The sequence below is a fragment of the Entelurus aequoreus genome, linkage group LG07, assembly GCF_033978785.1.
Source record: "Entelurus aequoreus isolate RoL-2023_Sb linkage group LG07, RoL_Eaeq_v1.1, whole genome shotgun sequence".
Classification (NCBI taxonomy): Eukaryota; Metazoa; Chordata; class Actinopteri; order Syngnathiformes; family Syngnathidae; genus Entelurus; species Entelurus aequoreus.
The window spans coordinates 77,775,548-77,790,184 of NC_084737.1; the positions used below are offsets into that span (position 1 = coordinate 77,775,548).

General features: G+C 36.8%; 1 protein-coding gene across 2 annotated transcripts in view; it reads left to right on the forward strand.

Annotated features, from left to right (window-relative positions):
* gnb1a (guanine nucleotide binding protein (G protein), beta polypeptide 1a) overlaps positions 1-14,637 on the forward strand; it is a 50,478-nt gene that overhangs the window by 18,485 nt on the left and 17,356 nt on the right. The window contains exons 1-5 of one of the 2 annotated variants that reach the window (XM_062054512.1): positions 10,624-10,778; positions 11,178-11,284; positions 11,448-11,486; positions 11,600-11,706; positions 13,804-13,867. In XM_062054512.1, the coding sequence (XP_061910496.1) occupies positions 11,228-11,284; positions 11,448-11,486; positions 11,600-11,706; positions 13,804-13,867 (267 nt within the window). In that variant the 5' untranslated portion in view covers positions 10,624-10,778; positions 11,178-11,227. Of the gene's footprint in view, positions 1-10,623; positions 10,779-11,177; positions 11,285-11,447; positions 11,487-11,599; positions 11,707-13,803; positions 13,868-14,637 lie in introns of those variants that run through there. The other variant, XM_062054511.1, reaches the window with a different exon arrangement.

Here is a 14,637-nt window from a genome sequence, read left to right on the forward strand (position 1 = left end):
CATCTCTAGTTATTAGTCATTAATAATAACATATTTTTTCTTATATTATCAGAATCCGAATCACCTTTAATGGCCAAGTATGTTTAACATACAAGGAATATGACTTGTTATAATGTGCTCTCTTTGTTCAATGCAATTTCAATTGCAGCTGCTTATTGTAAAAGGTAACACAGGCTACATTATAGTTTGCCCTACCTGAATGTTGTGATTTAGTTTGCCAAATATGTAAACAAAATTGGAGATGAAAACATAACTTGAGATGTTTTGTTGATATTCTCCACAATGAATTCACTATAAAACTAACCACACTAAGGAAAATGCATTATATATACCGCTACTGTACAAATGAGGTGCACATACATGTAGGAATCACGTTAAATTAATAATATAGTTTGGCATAAACTGAAAAAAGCAATTCAGTTATGCAGGAAGAAGGTTGAGCTCAAAATGTTAGTTTTCCTTTAATACCTTCATCATGGTCATTGCACCTGTGCCTTTGCTACTTCACAGACAGCAAAATTATACACCATATTCCCCCATGTTCATCCAATTATTTTGACTATCAATAATATAATTATTCTTTACAGCTTCCTAATAATATTAGGACATAATCATTTGAAGGAGGGGTGGGAAACCGACCATTGCCCAATTGCAAAAGAGTCGGCCGGCTGCAGAATCTGAGCCAATGAGAAAACAATCCAAATTTATCTTGCCCACAATGTTGTGAGTTATTGGGTATTTTATTTAAAGAGGGTGTACCCTGCCTTCCGCCCGAGTGAAGCTGGGTTATGCTCCAGACCACAGAAGGGACAAGCGGTAGGAAATGGATGGATGGAAACACACTGTAGTGCTCCACTGGGATAATTTTAACCTCGAATGAGCAGGTTACGGCCCCTTTAAACATAATCTTTCTCAACTTGAAAGTGACTGCATTGTCAATGGAAGCATGAAACTCACTATTAATTATAATGTTCTGATTTGAACAGTGACAGTTTATGCAGAGTCTTTTATAGCCCTGGGATTTTGCTCTAGTTTTCTATGAAGCAAAATGGGTTACATGGCCGTAGGCTTTTTATTTCAAGGCACGCCATTCTTCTCCTCTCATAAACATCTTAGCTCTACTACATTCTCAAAAAGGGACGATTGTCTACATTTTCTTTTCCATGACAATTTTACTTTTAGTCTTGTACAAAAACCTATATTTGTGGATTTGTAGAGATAGCTGTATGGGGTGGTTGTCAGTTTGTCCAAAAACAAGCAGTGTGGTGCAGAGTATGTCTTACTGAGTTAGACTGGATGTATGGGGCTCTTTCAAAATGTCCAGGAGGAATGTCCTTCTGTTTTTTTACTGTATTACCGGCTTCCTGGTTGTAGGATGCTTCTTGACCTGGTTGCATCGAAGCTACATTTGACATGCATGACTTCCCCAAAGCACTTAGACCCTTACTCACCAACAAGGAGGACACATGTGCACAGTGCTCATACCTTTTGTCAAACTGAATGCCATTAATGGTTGCCAGCCCCTGGTTTCACTCCCAAATGACTTCCATTTCCTGTTACTTTACTGGTGTGCTTTGGAAGTAACCATTATGATAAAGCCAACCCTCTTGGCTTTGGTTTATACTTAGCTTCTTGTAATCAGTCATGTTTATTTAACTATGCAGGCCATTGGTCTAATCTACATCAGACTGACCTAATTTAGGTGAAGGCAACGACGTTGTGCTTGTTGCAATCACAGAACCCCCTCCAGTCTAGTCCAACCCTGTGACATGTTTGCATCAGCCTGTCAGGATGCACCCTGTGACCTGGTAATGTCATGCAGTATGCAGTGTGTTGTCTTGTTCTGAAACCCCAGATGGACACAGCCAAGTGTGTTGATAGTAAGACAAACCACTTTGTGTGCATCTGTTTGTGTGTGTGCGCGCGTGCGTCTTCTATCGCCACATCCGCTGAATGTTTTGACAAAGGGAAGAGTGAAGCAAGGGAAACGCCTTTTTTATGAAGGAAACGCCTGTTTAAAGATGCTGTGTGCTCATATCAAGGCTGTGGCACTTTGATTTAGCCCCAGTCATACCCAATGTGCAATACACTTCCAGTTTGATGCACCCCTCAAAACAAGGCTGGCAGCAAGCAATAAGTTGGCACCTACTGTATATAGCTTTGGGGTTGTTTTAGGGCTGGGCGGCTATGGCAAAAATCTCATTCACGATTTACATATTTCAGTTTTGCATGGTTATCCTACTCTCAACTAAGGATGCATGATATTATTGGCAGCAGTAATTATCGACCGATAATAGTGATTCATAAATCTAAATCACATAGGTAAGTGCGATAATGTAAAATCAACCAATATACCTAAAATACAATTTATTTATTTATTTTTAACCCATATTTGTTCCCACTACCGCACCTTCAGTTGGAGTACTTAATCTTGTTATATGCAAATATAATGACAAAGTCCATTCTATTCTATTCTAAAATGGGCCGATCATAATAAAGGTTTATTATCTTTTTGTTCGTCCTTAGTCTCTTTGTTGTGACTTGTGCTGCTGCCTGGCTCCTCAACCCTTCCTTTCCCCTACGGTATGTGATATGTACAGAGAAAAGCATCATGGCGCAGCAGTCACCGGTGTAGGCCGTCTTTAGCATGGAAGAAGAAAGCGTTTCACTCGCAGTTTGCAGACAGACAGGCACCAATGCTGAGGTATCATAAGATTAAACATGCAACCTATTAAATAGCGGACATTTTAATAATTTATCAAATCAAAATTGTACACATTGAGTCAATTGGTGCTAAAACTGCCAATTGTCAATAGACCAGTGTGCAGCTTTTTAAACATTACAAAATTATTTTTTTGGGGGGGGGAGTTATATTTTGTGTTTTGTTTGTTTTCATTGCTGCTATTTTATCTATATTTTTAATACATAGACATGTTTAGTTGTTTTTTTAGCACTTTACCTTTCCTTTCTTTTATTTGGACATTTTATTTTTGTAACGGCTGAATGAGCAGCACAGTCACAGTAAAAATAAATATTTATGAATGACTTAGTCATCTTTGTTGTTAGTAAGCACATGCCTAAAATAACTTAAGCTCCATTTAGAAGTCAATGGAAAAATTACAGCCATTATATTAAGGCTGAGCGATATATCGATATACTCGATATATCGCGGGTTTGTCTCTGTGCGATATAGAAAATGACTATATCGTGATATTCGAGTATACGTTCTCACGCAGCTGCTTTTAGCTGCAGGCATTACACTACAGGCTCTTCTCACTCTTTTTAGTCTCTCCTTCTCACAGAGACTTAAACAAGCGCACCTTCTTACATACAGTACGTCACATACGTATACGCCCTCGTTGAGCAGAGAGGTAGCAGCATGGCTAAAGTTAGCTGTGGTGCGAGTGGTAATACGAGAGAAAGAAGGTGCGAATCTGGTAACAAATGAGGGAAGAATTAATTCCTAAGAAAAAGAGCACGGGTTCCATCGTCTGGCGGTGGTTTGGCTTCAAGTGGGAATATGTCGAACAGACAATCGTAATTTGTCAAGTGCGGGGCGAAAGCATTGCTACTAAAAGTAGCATTACTGCTAATATGTAGCATTATTTGAAAAGTCACCCGCTAGAGAATGAAGAGTGCTTACTCCGCATGTCAACATCTCCGTTCGGTGCCACACCAACAAAATGCCGAGGCAACCTTTTCCACATCAACACCGTATGAAAAAAATAGTCCACGACATAAGGAGATAACGTCCGCCGGAACCTACCGCATAGCGAAGGGCGTACACAATTTGATTTCCTATTATGCAGCTCATTTTTATTTGACAGTTATTGAAATATCTTGTGTGACATCTGCACAGAAGATGTCAGTGTGTTGCTAAATGTTTGTATACTACATTACCTAGAAGGCTTAGCGCCATAGACAGGAACCAGAAGTAGGTCTGAGCTATGCAGAAGGACGGCAATTGTGCGTTTTGAGCAATAGAGTTCATATATTGTCGCACATTGCTGTTAATACTTTGCCTGTACAAGAAACAAGTTTTGATCGGTAGTTGTGCTCCATAGATACATTTTCTATTGGCCAAAATGACGCTGACTGTTCAAAATATACAAGAAGTTGCAGCCATTGGACAACGATCTGAGGCCGCACATATTTCAAAGGGATTGGTTGAATTGGCGTGATCGTGACATCGCACATTTCTAGGGAAATTGCTATACAAGGCCAGGGACGCATCCTCTATCTTTGACTGTTTGTCTTTTCCGCTGCCATGTCTACAACACAAATGACTCCGGCTCCTCAACTCCTTCTCCTCACGTGCACAAGTGTATAATCCTAACTACACACACTCCAAACTGAGTCATGTCACGGTTTGGGTTCCACCTCTATCGGAAAGTGATGGCAAACAATGACTAACAAAAGAAACCACCTGACTGGGGGGGAAACAGCACTTATCGACATTCAGTAGTTATTGAAGTACAATTTTAGCTAAAAGACATTGAGAGTCCAATTTATTTGTATTGTTTGTGTTTAGACAATTAAATATTTGTGACCTTCCATTTAAAACGGTAAAAAATACTAATGAGAAATAAGTTTATTGCCTTGCAAAGGATTACTTGAATTGATAGTATTATATATTAGGATAATATTACTGCTTAATTTGGTGTCAAAAATAATGCTGACAATATCGTTAGTCAGCAATGATTTGTGTATATTGCTGACTAAAATTTGTTATTGACTGATTATCCCACTTGTAGATTCAAGGCTTACCTTGCTGAAATGCAAGTCATTAACTGTCTAGGACTGTGAGGGCTATGCCAAATTGTAAGGCCTAAAAAAAATAAGAAGCTTTGTATATTGTGATGTAGTACATTTTCCTCCTATGTATTATTATCACACAGTTTTTGTATCATAATAGTGTAATTATTTGCAAAATGTTGGCTAATATCATAGTTGTGGTTTCTTTGGTGCTCTTTAATAATGATAACCATACGGACAGTGCATTGAGCTTATTTGTACAGGAATGGCTGATCAAGTCCACGAAAGGCAAATTGCAGTAATTGTCGGCCCCTGCTTCTTTTACCAAGGGGTTCATTTGTGGTTCCAACCTATTTGTCCTCTGCTTGTTCACTCGCATTAGTTTAATCTGGCCCTGTCCTCCAGCTTGAATCTCTCGCCCCGATCCTCTTTTGCATCAGAGCATGTCATTGCCTACTCCTTATGTCATCATCGAGTATTTTGTTGTGAACCCCCAAATGGACTGCTAGCCACACCAACCAATTGAAGATTTCACATTAAGATATGTTCACTCGCACCAGCAGCTCAGATGTCCATGAAATCAGTCACTGTAACAACTTCTCAGAAATCCCCCCCCCCCCCCCCCCCCCCCCCCACTGTACTATATTATTTCTTCTGATTTACAGGGTCCCAGTTCTTGGACCAGAAAGGACATTCTGAATGATTTATGCCTTTTTGAGCCCTCTGCTGAAACAAACTCGGATGTAAAATATTCAGTAGGGGGCTTTTTCTTAGTGTACATACAGAGTGATGGCATGACATGGAATGTTCTGATATATTGTGTTGATGGTGATAGACGTTCTTAGATTTTGTGTTTTTGGTATTTTAGATTGCTTTGATTCGATAAAATAATGAATCTCTAATGCAGTTTTTTAACCACTGTGCCGCGGCACACTAGTGTACCGTGAGATAATGTTTGGTGTGCCGTGGGAGATTATGTAATTTCACCTAATTGGGTTTAAAATATTTTTTGCAAACCAGTAATAATAATCCGCAAATGTGCCGTTAAGTGTCTATGCTGTTTAGAGCTAGACAGAGTAACCGTGTAATACTCCTCCATATCAGTAGGTGGCAGCAGGTAGCTAATTGCTTTGTAGATGTCAGGAACGACGACGATGGTTTGCAGGTAAAAGGTATCTAACGCTTAAACCAAAATTAAACAAAAGGCGAGTGCCGCTAAGAAAAGGCATTGAAGCTTAGGGAATGGCTATGCAAAACAAAGCTAAAACTGAACTTGCTGCAAAGTAAACCAAAACTAATGCTGGACGACAGCAAATCTTACAGCGTGTGTAGCAGACGGCGTCCACGAACTACATCCATACATGACATGGCAATCAACACCAAAATAGGAGCGCAAGACAAGAACTAAAACACTACACACAGGAAAACACTAAAAAAGTCTAAATAAGTCACGGCGTGATGTGACAGGTCGTGACAGTACACCTACTTTGAGACAAGAGCTTTAGTGATGCATGGCTGGTTATGGTTTGAATTCATATCCAACAATTGCGAGAACAAACTTTTTACTGTCAATATCTGCTGCTGAGTTTAATTTGTTTAATGTTTTCTGCTGGTAGTGTGCCTCTGGATTTTTTCAATGACAAAAATGTACCTTTGTATAGAAAAGGTTGAAAAACACTGCTGTAATGTACCAACAGGGTAGATGCCATTGTGTATCATTTGAGAGATTTACTGTGCACTGTTATAGTAAGAGGTGTTTACACGCATATTGACTTTTTAGTAAAGGGAAATACTTTAGTTCTTGGGTGCAAGGACTTCGTAAAGTCAAAGGGCTCTTCCTCCATGCTAGTTACTGTGCAGCACACGAGATGTCGGCACTGATAGGAGTGGCTAGAAAATGTGAAGTCTGCTTCCCTCCCACTCCCTTCCTCTCCCTACCTATCTCTCTTTTTCTCCTCCCCCTCCACCTCTAAAAATAGCTGGCAGAAAGAGAAGGCAAGGAGTCAATGCTCTTTCTATTGGGTGCATACAGTATTGGCCGTAACAAAGCATAAGAGTCACACCTTCATGCTTATCGCAATCACTGGCAAAGGACTGTCCGTATCAACGTTTTGTTTGCAAACAAACTTTATTCAAAGATGCTGTATTGGCCAAGTTATGTTGTATATTTAAGGGTGAAATAGTGTATTAATAATGTTATTTATACATTGTCCGGACAATTTGACTTGATGGTGATTACTTCACAGCAACCTGTCCCTGGGGTTTTTCATTGTGGTTATGTATGGGATATGTTTTCGATTAGGGGTGCTGGAAAAATGGAATTATAGTGGTGATTTTTTTATAAAATTCTGAATCGATCAGAAATTTTCAATAATTGTTTTAAATATATTTTCAAAGCATCTATATTCGTTCCTATATGTTGTACATACTGTTATTCGGGTAATGGCCACCGTAGTGCTTTTCCAAGCAAGTGGTGCCAAAGTTAGTGGGCTGTCGTAAGATGTTACTAATGTTTCGGAATGAAGGAGGAAAAATACAGTCAGCCCCATCTTTGCTGAAAGCAAATTTCGGGGCACAATTCAAATTATACAATTTCTTGGGTAAGGAAGAGTAATAACGATTTCTCAGAGCGATTTGTCTGGACCTGTTGATCACACAGCAATAAAACACAATGGATGTCAGTCGGTCATCCAACCTCACTGACATTTGTCACTTGATTGACATACATGACAACCGAGGGTCTTGTTAGTTTAGGTATAAAGAAAAGACAGAAGGCAAGAACCTAAAATAACCTTTTGTTTGAACAAAGCTATGTCTCTACGATGTAATACAGCGGTTCTCAAGAGCCTAAAGACTAACTTCACTGTTCTGTTCTTCACAGTAAGAGTGCGGCATGCTACATCCTTTCTGCCTGCCCTAACAAAATAAGAGTCTTTAATTAAAAAATTATTACACAATAGGCTTGGGCGATATGACTTAAAAATAAAATATCTTGATTTGTTTCGCATAAAATTAATAGTTGGTTTTTTTTCACTTACTTTTTAAAAAAACTTAACATATAACAGAGATCATTCTAAACAAGTTTTGCTTTCATTTGATCAAAAACTAGTGTAATGCATACACTGCTTCTTACGCTTAGCAAAATGTTAATCTTTACAAAGTTGGTTCTTTTTAGAACAAATATAAGTTAGACTTTGTATAAAACTGTTTTCGAAATACTAAACATATAAAATGGATGAAATGTAGCTGTTTTAGCCAATTCAAGCATATTTACAGTGAGACTTTTGCTCATATGTTGATCAATAAGCATTGTCCTAATTAAATATAGTTATTCAATACAGTGCATCATCCTATGGGAGGCAAAAAGTATGTCTTGAATAAAATACTTCTGTAGATAAAAATTTAACATTGAAAGTTCTCTATAGTGTTACTAAGTGGATAAATGCTGGCTTTTCCACTGTTTAGGTCCCACATCTTTAGCAATTTAAAGTGCAACTGCTTTAGTGATTGTTTTCCACTGTGCTTCTTTCTCATCATACATGATACCTTGTGTAAATAATTTCACCACAGTAAGGTGCTTTTTAGCTGGAGTTTGTTTATGTTCTTGTTAGCCTTGTAAAGAGTTGCATTCCCCCCACTCGACTGGATGCTTTGATTTTAGATGCTGGAATAAGTTTGTTGTGCTGCTGCCAAACTTTGCAGAGTGCAGTCATGTGTTCTACGCCTGTTGCTGCAAAACCAAACCGCTGACAACACTTGTCCTTGGAACAAACGTCTCGCTCTCGTTTGCGTGAGCATTAGCCATGTCGTGCTAAAGTTGTGGAACCTATTAGCAACTGTACATCGCTAGCTGATTCTATTCAGTGCAATATTGACTTGAACATTTAATTAGTAGCTCGCCTGCTGAAAAAGAGTGTGCCCTTATTGTTTAGTTTATAAATTAATAAGGCTGGAATGATTGATTATATCGATTAATTTGATAAGAAAAAACTTCGATTTAGTGTTTTTTTCTTCAATTAATCGTCTGAGTGTTTATGATAAAAATTGAGAAAATCTCCACTGCTTGTAGTCCTTGGAACTTTAAATATGCAGACATAGATTCTACATAGCTGCTGCAATGGAGCGCACATGAGGCACCTACTCTGATATCGGTAGGTTGTGAGTTCAAACCCCGGCCGAGTCATACCAAAGACTATAAAAATGGGACCCTTTACCTCCCTGCTTGGCACTCCGCATCAAGAGTTGGAATTGGGGGTTAAATCACCAAAAATTATTCCCGGGCGCGGCCACTGCTGCTGCTCACTGCTGCTGCTCACTGCTCCCCTCACCTCCCAGGCGGTGAACAAGGGGATGGGTCAAATGCAGAGGACAAATTTCACCACACCTAGTGTATGTGTGTGACAATCATTGGTACTTTAACTTTAACTTAACTTTAATGAGACTGGTGGTGTGTGGGTGTCTTGATCTGTGTGGCGGCGAAAAGCGGATAGTTTGTGTTGTTTTTGTTTTTTAATTTGTATTAATGCACATGTTAAAAGTGTAATTTCGATGTTTGTGTGCATTTATTAAAAAAGAAGAATGAAGGTCTAAAGCAAGCAGAAAAAAATTGTTTATTTCAACTATCCAACCATCCATTTACTGCCGCTTGTTTCATTGAGGCTATAAAGTTGTTTTATCCGATTACTCAATTAATCAAATAAACTATTCAATAGATTACCCCGTTACTAAAATAATCGATAGCTGCAACCTTATAGAGGAATGTAGTTAATCTTGGAATTGTCACCCTTTATTTCTAAGAGTATCGATTGTTATTATAGAATCTATTCTTAATCGAATCGTCACCCCAAGATTCAAAATCAAATTGTAAGTTTTAAGACACATATCTGATTTTGATATTCCAGTTTGACCTAAAACATGTCAGTTTGGATGACAATAGGAAAGTTTATCACTCAGTGCAAGCAAGTCTCCAGCTCAGTGTGACAGATCACAGGTAATATGCAGTGGAAAAATAGCTGAAAAGGTTTGCAATCCTCTTCAGGTAACATCATGGTGTGAAGCTCATTTGCCATCTCTAGTCTTTACCATTAGTCATTAGCAAAAAAATAATAATAATAAGGCAGAGGAATGTCTACAGGTAAAACTCAATTTGTAGACTGGACAAATGCATAACAGTTTGTTATATCTTCCCTAAAACTATTTTTGTCATGAAAAATATGTGTAATATATACATCTTCTGTAACTCTTATTTGTAGACATAAGAATTAGCTTATGACATTATTATTTGCTATTTTATGGCCTAGAGCAGATTGTTAAGGCTCCTTTCTTTGTTGTAGAACCATTTTTCTCACTAACCAATCAGATGACAGTTAGCTCCTGGCGTGTGGATTTCCTGAAGGATAAGGTGTTCCGTTAGAAGGTGTCAACTCAACCCTGGAACAATCACCTGTATCACAGCCCAGAAAAACGGGGAAGTAAGCTGTTTAGTAGCTTTTAATTACCACAGTGGTTGATTATTTAGAATTGGCAAGGCTCCATCTAAATAGGTTTCATATGATGACTAAACTTATCCTGGTGCTGATGGCAAACTTTGCACAACTTGAATGAGCAAAGTACACTTTAAATGTTGTTTTGCTTCAGTCTATGTTGCCATACTTAGTCATTGTCACCATTTTGTTTATTGCAGTTATCCGTACGACTTGTCTTTATGTAAAGAAAGTGAAAGTGTCTGTGTTAAGAGTCTAAACCCATGGATTGGGGTCAGCTGAATAGCCACTGCTTTTAGGATCATCAGCAGGTTTTGTCTTAACCGGATTTGGCTGGAGGAGCTGAATCAACTGTGTCCCAGGATTATAGGAATGACATTGGAGGATAGTTGAGAGTCCAGAGGCCATAGCAGCGACAGTTTTGTCAGCCGACTCCCCATCTACCGTGCACCTGTGTTTCACCTGTAGTGTTCCAACTGGGTCTCGTCGTCTGCTTTCTAAATACCTGGAGCCTTGCCTGGCTTTGGCAATATTTGTGGGGTAAAGTTTTTTCTTTTTTTTTTTCTTTTTTTCCTATCTTTTCTTTTTTACTGGACATTAATGTGGTGTTAATCAGTGCTGTGCTGTTTAGAGTTAAAACACTAACATGTAATTTTCGAATCCAAGCTTGAAGTGTCTGCCAAGGGCTTGTTGCTAGGTTACATATTTTAGCTTGCAAGAGTAAATCTTGAGCTGTCTGGAAATTGGCTTTTGTGACTTCCTGGAACATTGGGATCTGAAGACTGGATGTGAACCTGTTAAAATTGTAGGAACAATATTTTTAGTTCATATTGCTGTGTTGTTAAATGTACAGCATGTAACTACACTACATAATGCTGATGCACTGCTTAGAAATGATTTTGGACCTAATTTGTATTTGTTATATCGTATCTCCCGCAGATCAGAAAGAGTCTAGGCGGCGGAGCAAAGCACACCATTAGCAGAGGAAAATGAGTGAACTGGATCAGCTACGCCAGGAGGCTGAGCAGCTCAAGAACCAGATCAGAGTAAGTCCATCTTCTGTATATTTTTTCCTCTTTGTCTTAGCTTGTTTTTGAAATTTTTGGCGTCAATGCATTGCACACTTTGGATTGAAACTTTTTAAAATGTGTTCAAATAATAACACAATTTCATAAACTTTAGTCATAATGTGTCTGCTTTGTGTTTAAGGATGCCAGGAAAGCGTGTGCTGATGCTACCCTGTCCCAGGTAATGAATATGTTCATACTAATACATACAACAACATAATCATGTTGAGTACATAGAGGCTATTTGTTCTACCATCTTTTGTGAAACATATTTCTTCTTTTGTTTCTGTTTAGATTACAGCTAACATTGACCCTGTTGGCCGAATTCAGATGCGCACTCGTAGGACACTGAGGGGGCATCTGGCTAAAATCTATGCCATGCACTGGGGCACTGATTCAAGGTAATTTATTTTCTGCTCCAGTCAGTCCATTAACTAAATATTTCATGCTAACGACTGACCCCCTTGCCTAAATGCAGGAAACTGGTATAAAAGCATTCTTGGATCTCTTTGTACTGGGTGTTTCTCCTCAGGGCACACATTAAAGTCCTGGAATCACACAATAGCTCTTGCCTGCATTCACAAGCCTGGCTTCTATTTTTAACATCCGCTCAAAGCGATCAATTACATTAACATAAACCCAGTGTTCTAACAAGTCGACTGTAGTCTATTTAGACGGTGTAATCCTACGTTTTTGTTGAATGCTTATTGGGCACACATTAAAGACACATTCTGCAGTGTGTCTGCTGTGTTGTGTGTCCAGTTTGAATGTGTTGGGTATGTGGGTAGGGAAAATAATCAAAATGGAGTCAGCCTTTCAGGTTTCAGGGAATGCAAAGCTATATAAACAGCAGTCCTTGTTCCTCAAAACCTTTTTTTAGTCTTTACACAGCTCACACACCAGCAAACATTGTGCCATGTGGGGAAAACTGCAATGTTGCCTCACCTTCACTTCAGTCAAATTAAAAAAAATGCTAATTTCCTTAACATATGGCTGCGTTACTCTGTTTCATCTGCTACTGTTTTACTTCCCAGAGGCTGTTTGTATTTTTTAGACAACCAGCTGGTCTCCAACAAGGGTCACATGTTTTATCCAGTGTCTAGGTCATGTCTGCTCTTATTAGCCCCATGGACACAAGTGGGCGCAGTCAGATTTCAACGCTATAACACTTTTTACTAGAGATGTCCGATAATATCGGCCGATAAATGCTTTAAAATGTAATATCGGAAATTATCGGTATCGTTTTTTTTATTATCGGTATCGTTTTTTATTTATTTATTTATTAAATCAACATAAAAAACTCAAGATACACTTACAATTAGTGCACCAACCCAAAAAACCTCCCTCCCCCATTTACACTCATTCACACAGAAGGGTTGTTTCTTTCTGTTATTAATATTCTGGTTCCTACATTATATATCAATACAGTCTGCAAGGGACACAGTCTGTAAGCACACATGATTGTGCGTGCTGCTGGTCCACTAATAGTACTAACCTTTAACAGTTAATTTTACTCATTTTCATTAATTACTAGTTTCTATGTAACTGTTTTTATATTGTTTTACTTTCTTTTTTATTCAAAAAAAAGTTTTTAATTTTTATCTTATTTTATTTTATAAATTTTTAAAAAAAAGGACCTTATCTTCACCATACCTGGTTGTCCAAATTAGGCATAATAATGTGTTAATTCCACGACTGTATATATCGGTATCGGTAATTAAGAGTTGGACAATATCGGATATCGGCAAAAAGGCCATTATCTGACATCCCTACTTTTTACACTAACATCTAAAATATGTATTTTTTTATTTTTATCCAACATGTGTCAGATTGGTAATTTATTGCATCTAAGGTGTTAAATTTTCAAATAGGTTGCTCTTGTGTTTATAGTAGTATTACACTTGATTCAAAATTTCAATAGTATAGCAACCTATACCCAAATAGTTTTTATTGCCACTGTGTCCTCTAGAAATGGCTAAGCAGATAGTAATGTTAGTGTGTCATCTAAATTAGGATTGGTACAATCCCTGCTTCTGACATCATATTGTTGAGCATGTCCACGGTAGTTAAGATTTGCAGGCTCCCCATGGGCCTTACTGTGCCTTGCTCACTGCTTTGCCTGCTCCTTTGTCCATTGGGGCCATCGCTGTAGTTACTTGCTGAATTCACCCAGATAGCAAAGCTCAGCCTCAGTCACCCCTGAGTTTTCCGATGTGTAATAAAAAAAACATTTGCTTTAAGATAATTGCTTTTGATTAAGACGTTTCATGTGGTTTTACGAATTAATTTACAAGCCTTGGGTGATGTGTATAGATGTGGTGGTGCATATAGATATTTGGAGGTTTTACTATATTTTCCTTAGAAGAATGTTTGTTTCTTATAAAGCATCTATGTTTAAATGTTTGTTTTTAATTTGAGTGAAATTGAACGCAGACAAAAAATAAATGCTTTAAAAATAAATGCTGCATCGTGTTGAGCCATCTTTTTGTTTCTTTCAGGCTTTTGGTCAGTGCCTCCCAGGATGGCAAGCTCATTATTTGGGATAGCTACACCACAAACAAGGTACAATCACAAATGTAAAATGATATCATTTGATTATTCAGCTTCTCTGCCAAATATTGTTGTATATGTTTTGTATGCATATTTGTCATGACCAACAATTATATTTCTGATGTCTATATGGCTTGTTCAGTAAATGGCACAAAGTACACAAAACTATATATATATATATATATATATATATATATATATATATATATATATATATATATATATATATATATATATATGTATATGTGTATGTGTATATATATATGTGTGTATATATATATATACATATATATATATATATATATATATATATATATATGTATATATATATATGTATGTATGTATATATATATATGTATATATGTATGTATATATATATATGTATGTATATATATATATATATATATATATATATATGTATGTATATATATGTATATATATGTATATGTATATATATATATGTATGTATATATATGTATATATATATGTATATATATGTATGTATATATATATATATATATATATATATATATGTATGTATATATATGTATATATATATATATGTATGTATGTATATATATATATGTATATATATATATATGTATATATATATATATGTATATATATATATATGTATATATATATATATGTATATATATATATATATATGTATATATATATATATATATATATATATATATATATATATATATATATATATATATATATATATATATATATATGTATATATATATATATATATATGTATATATATATATATA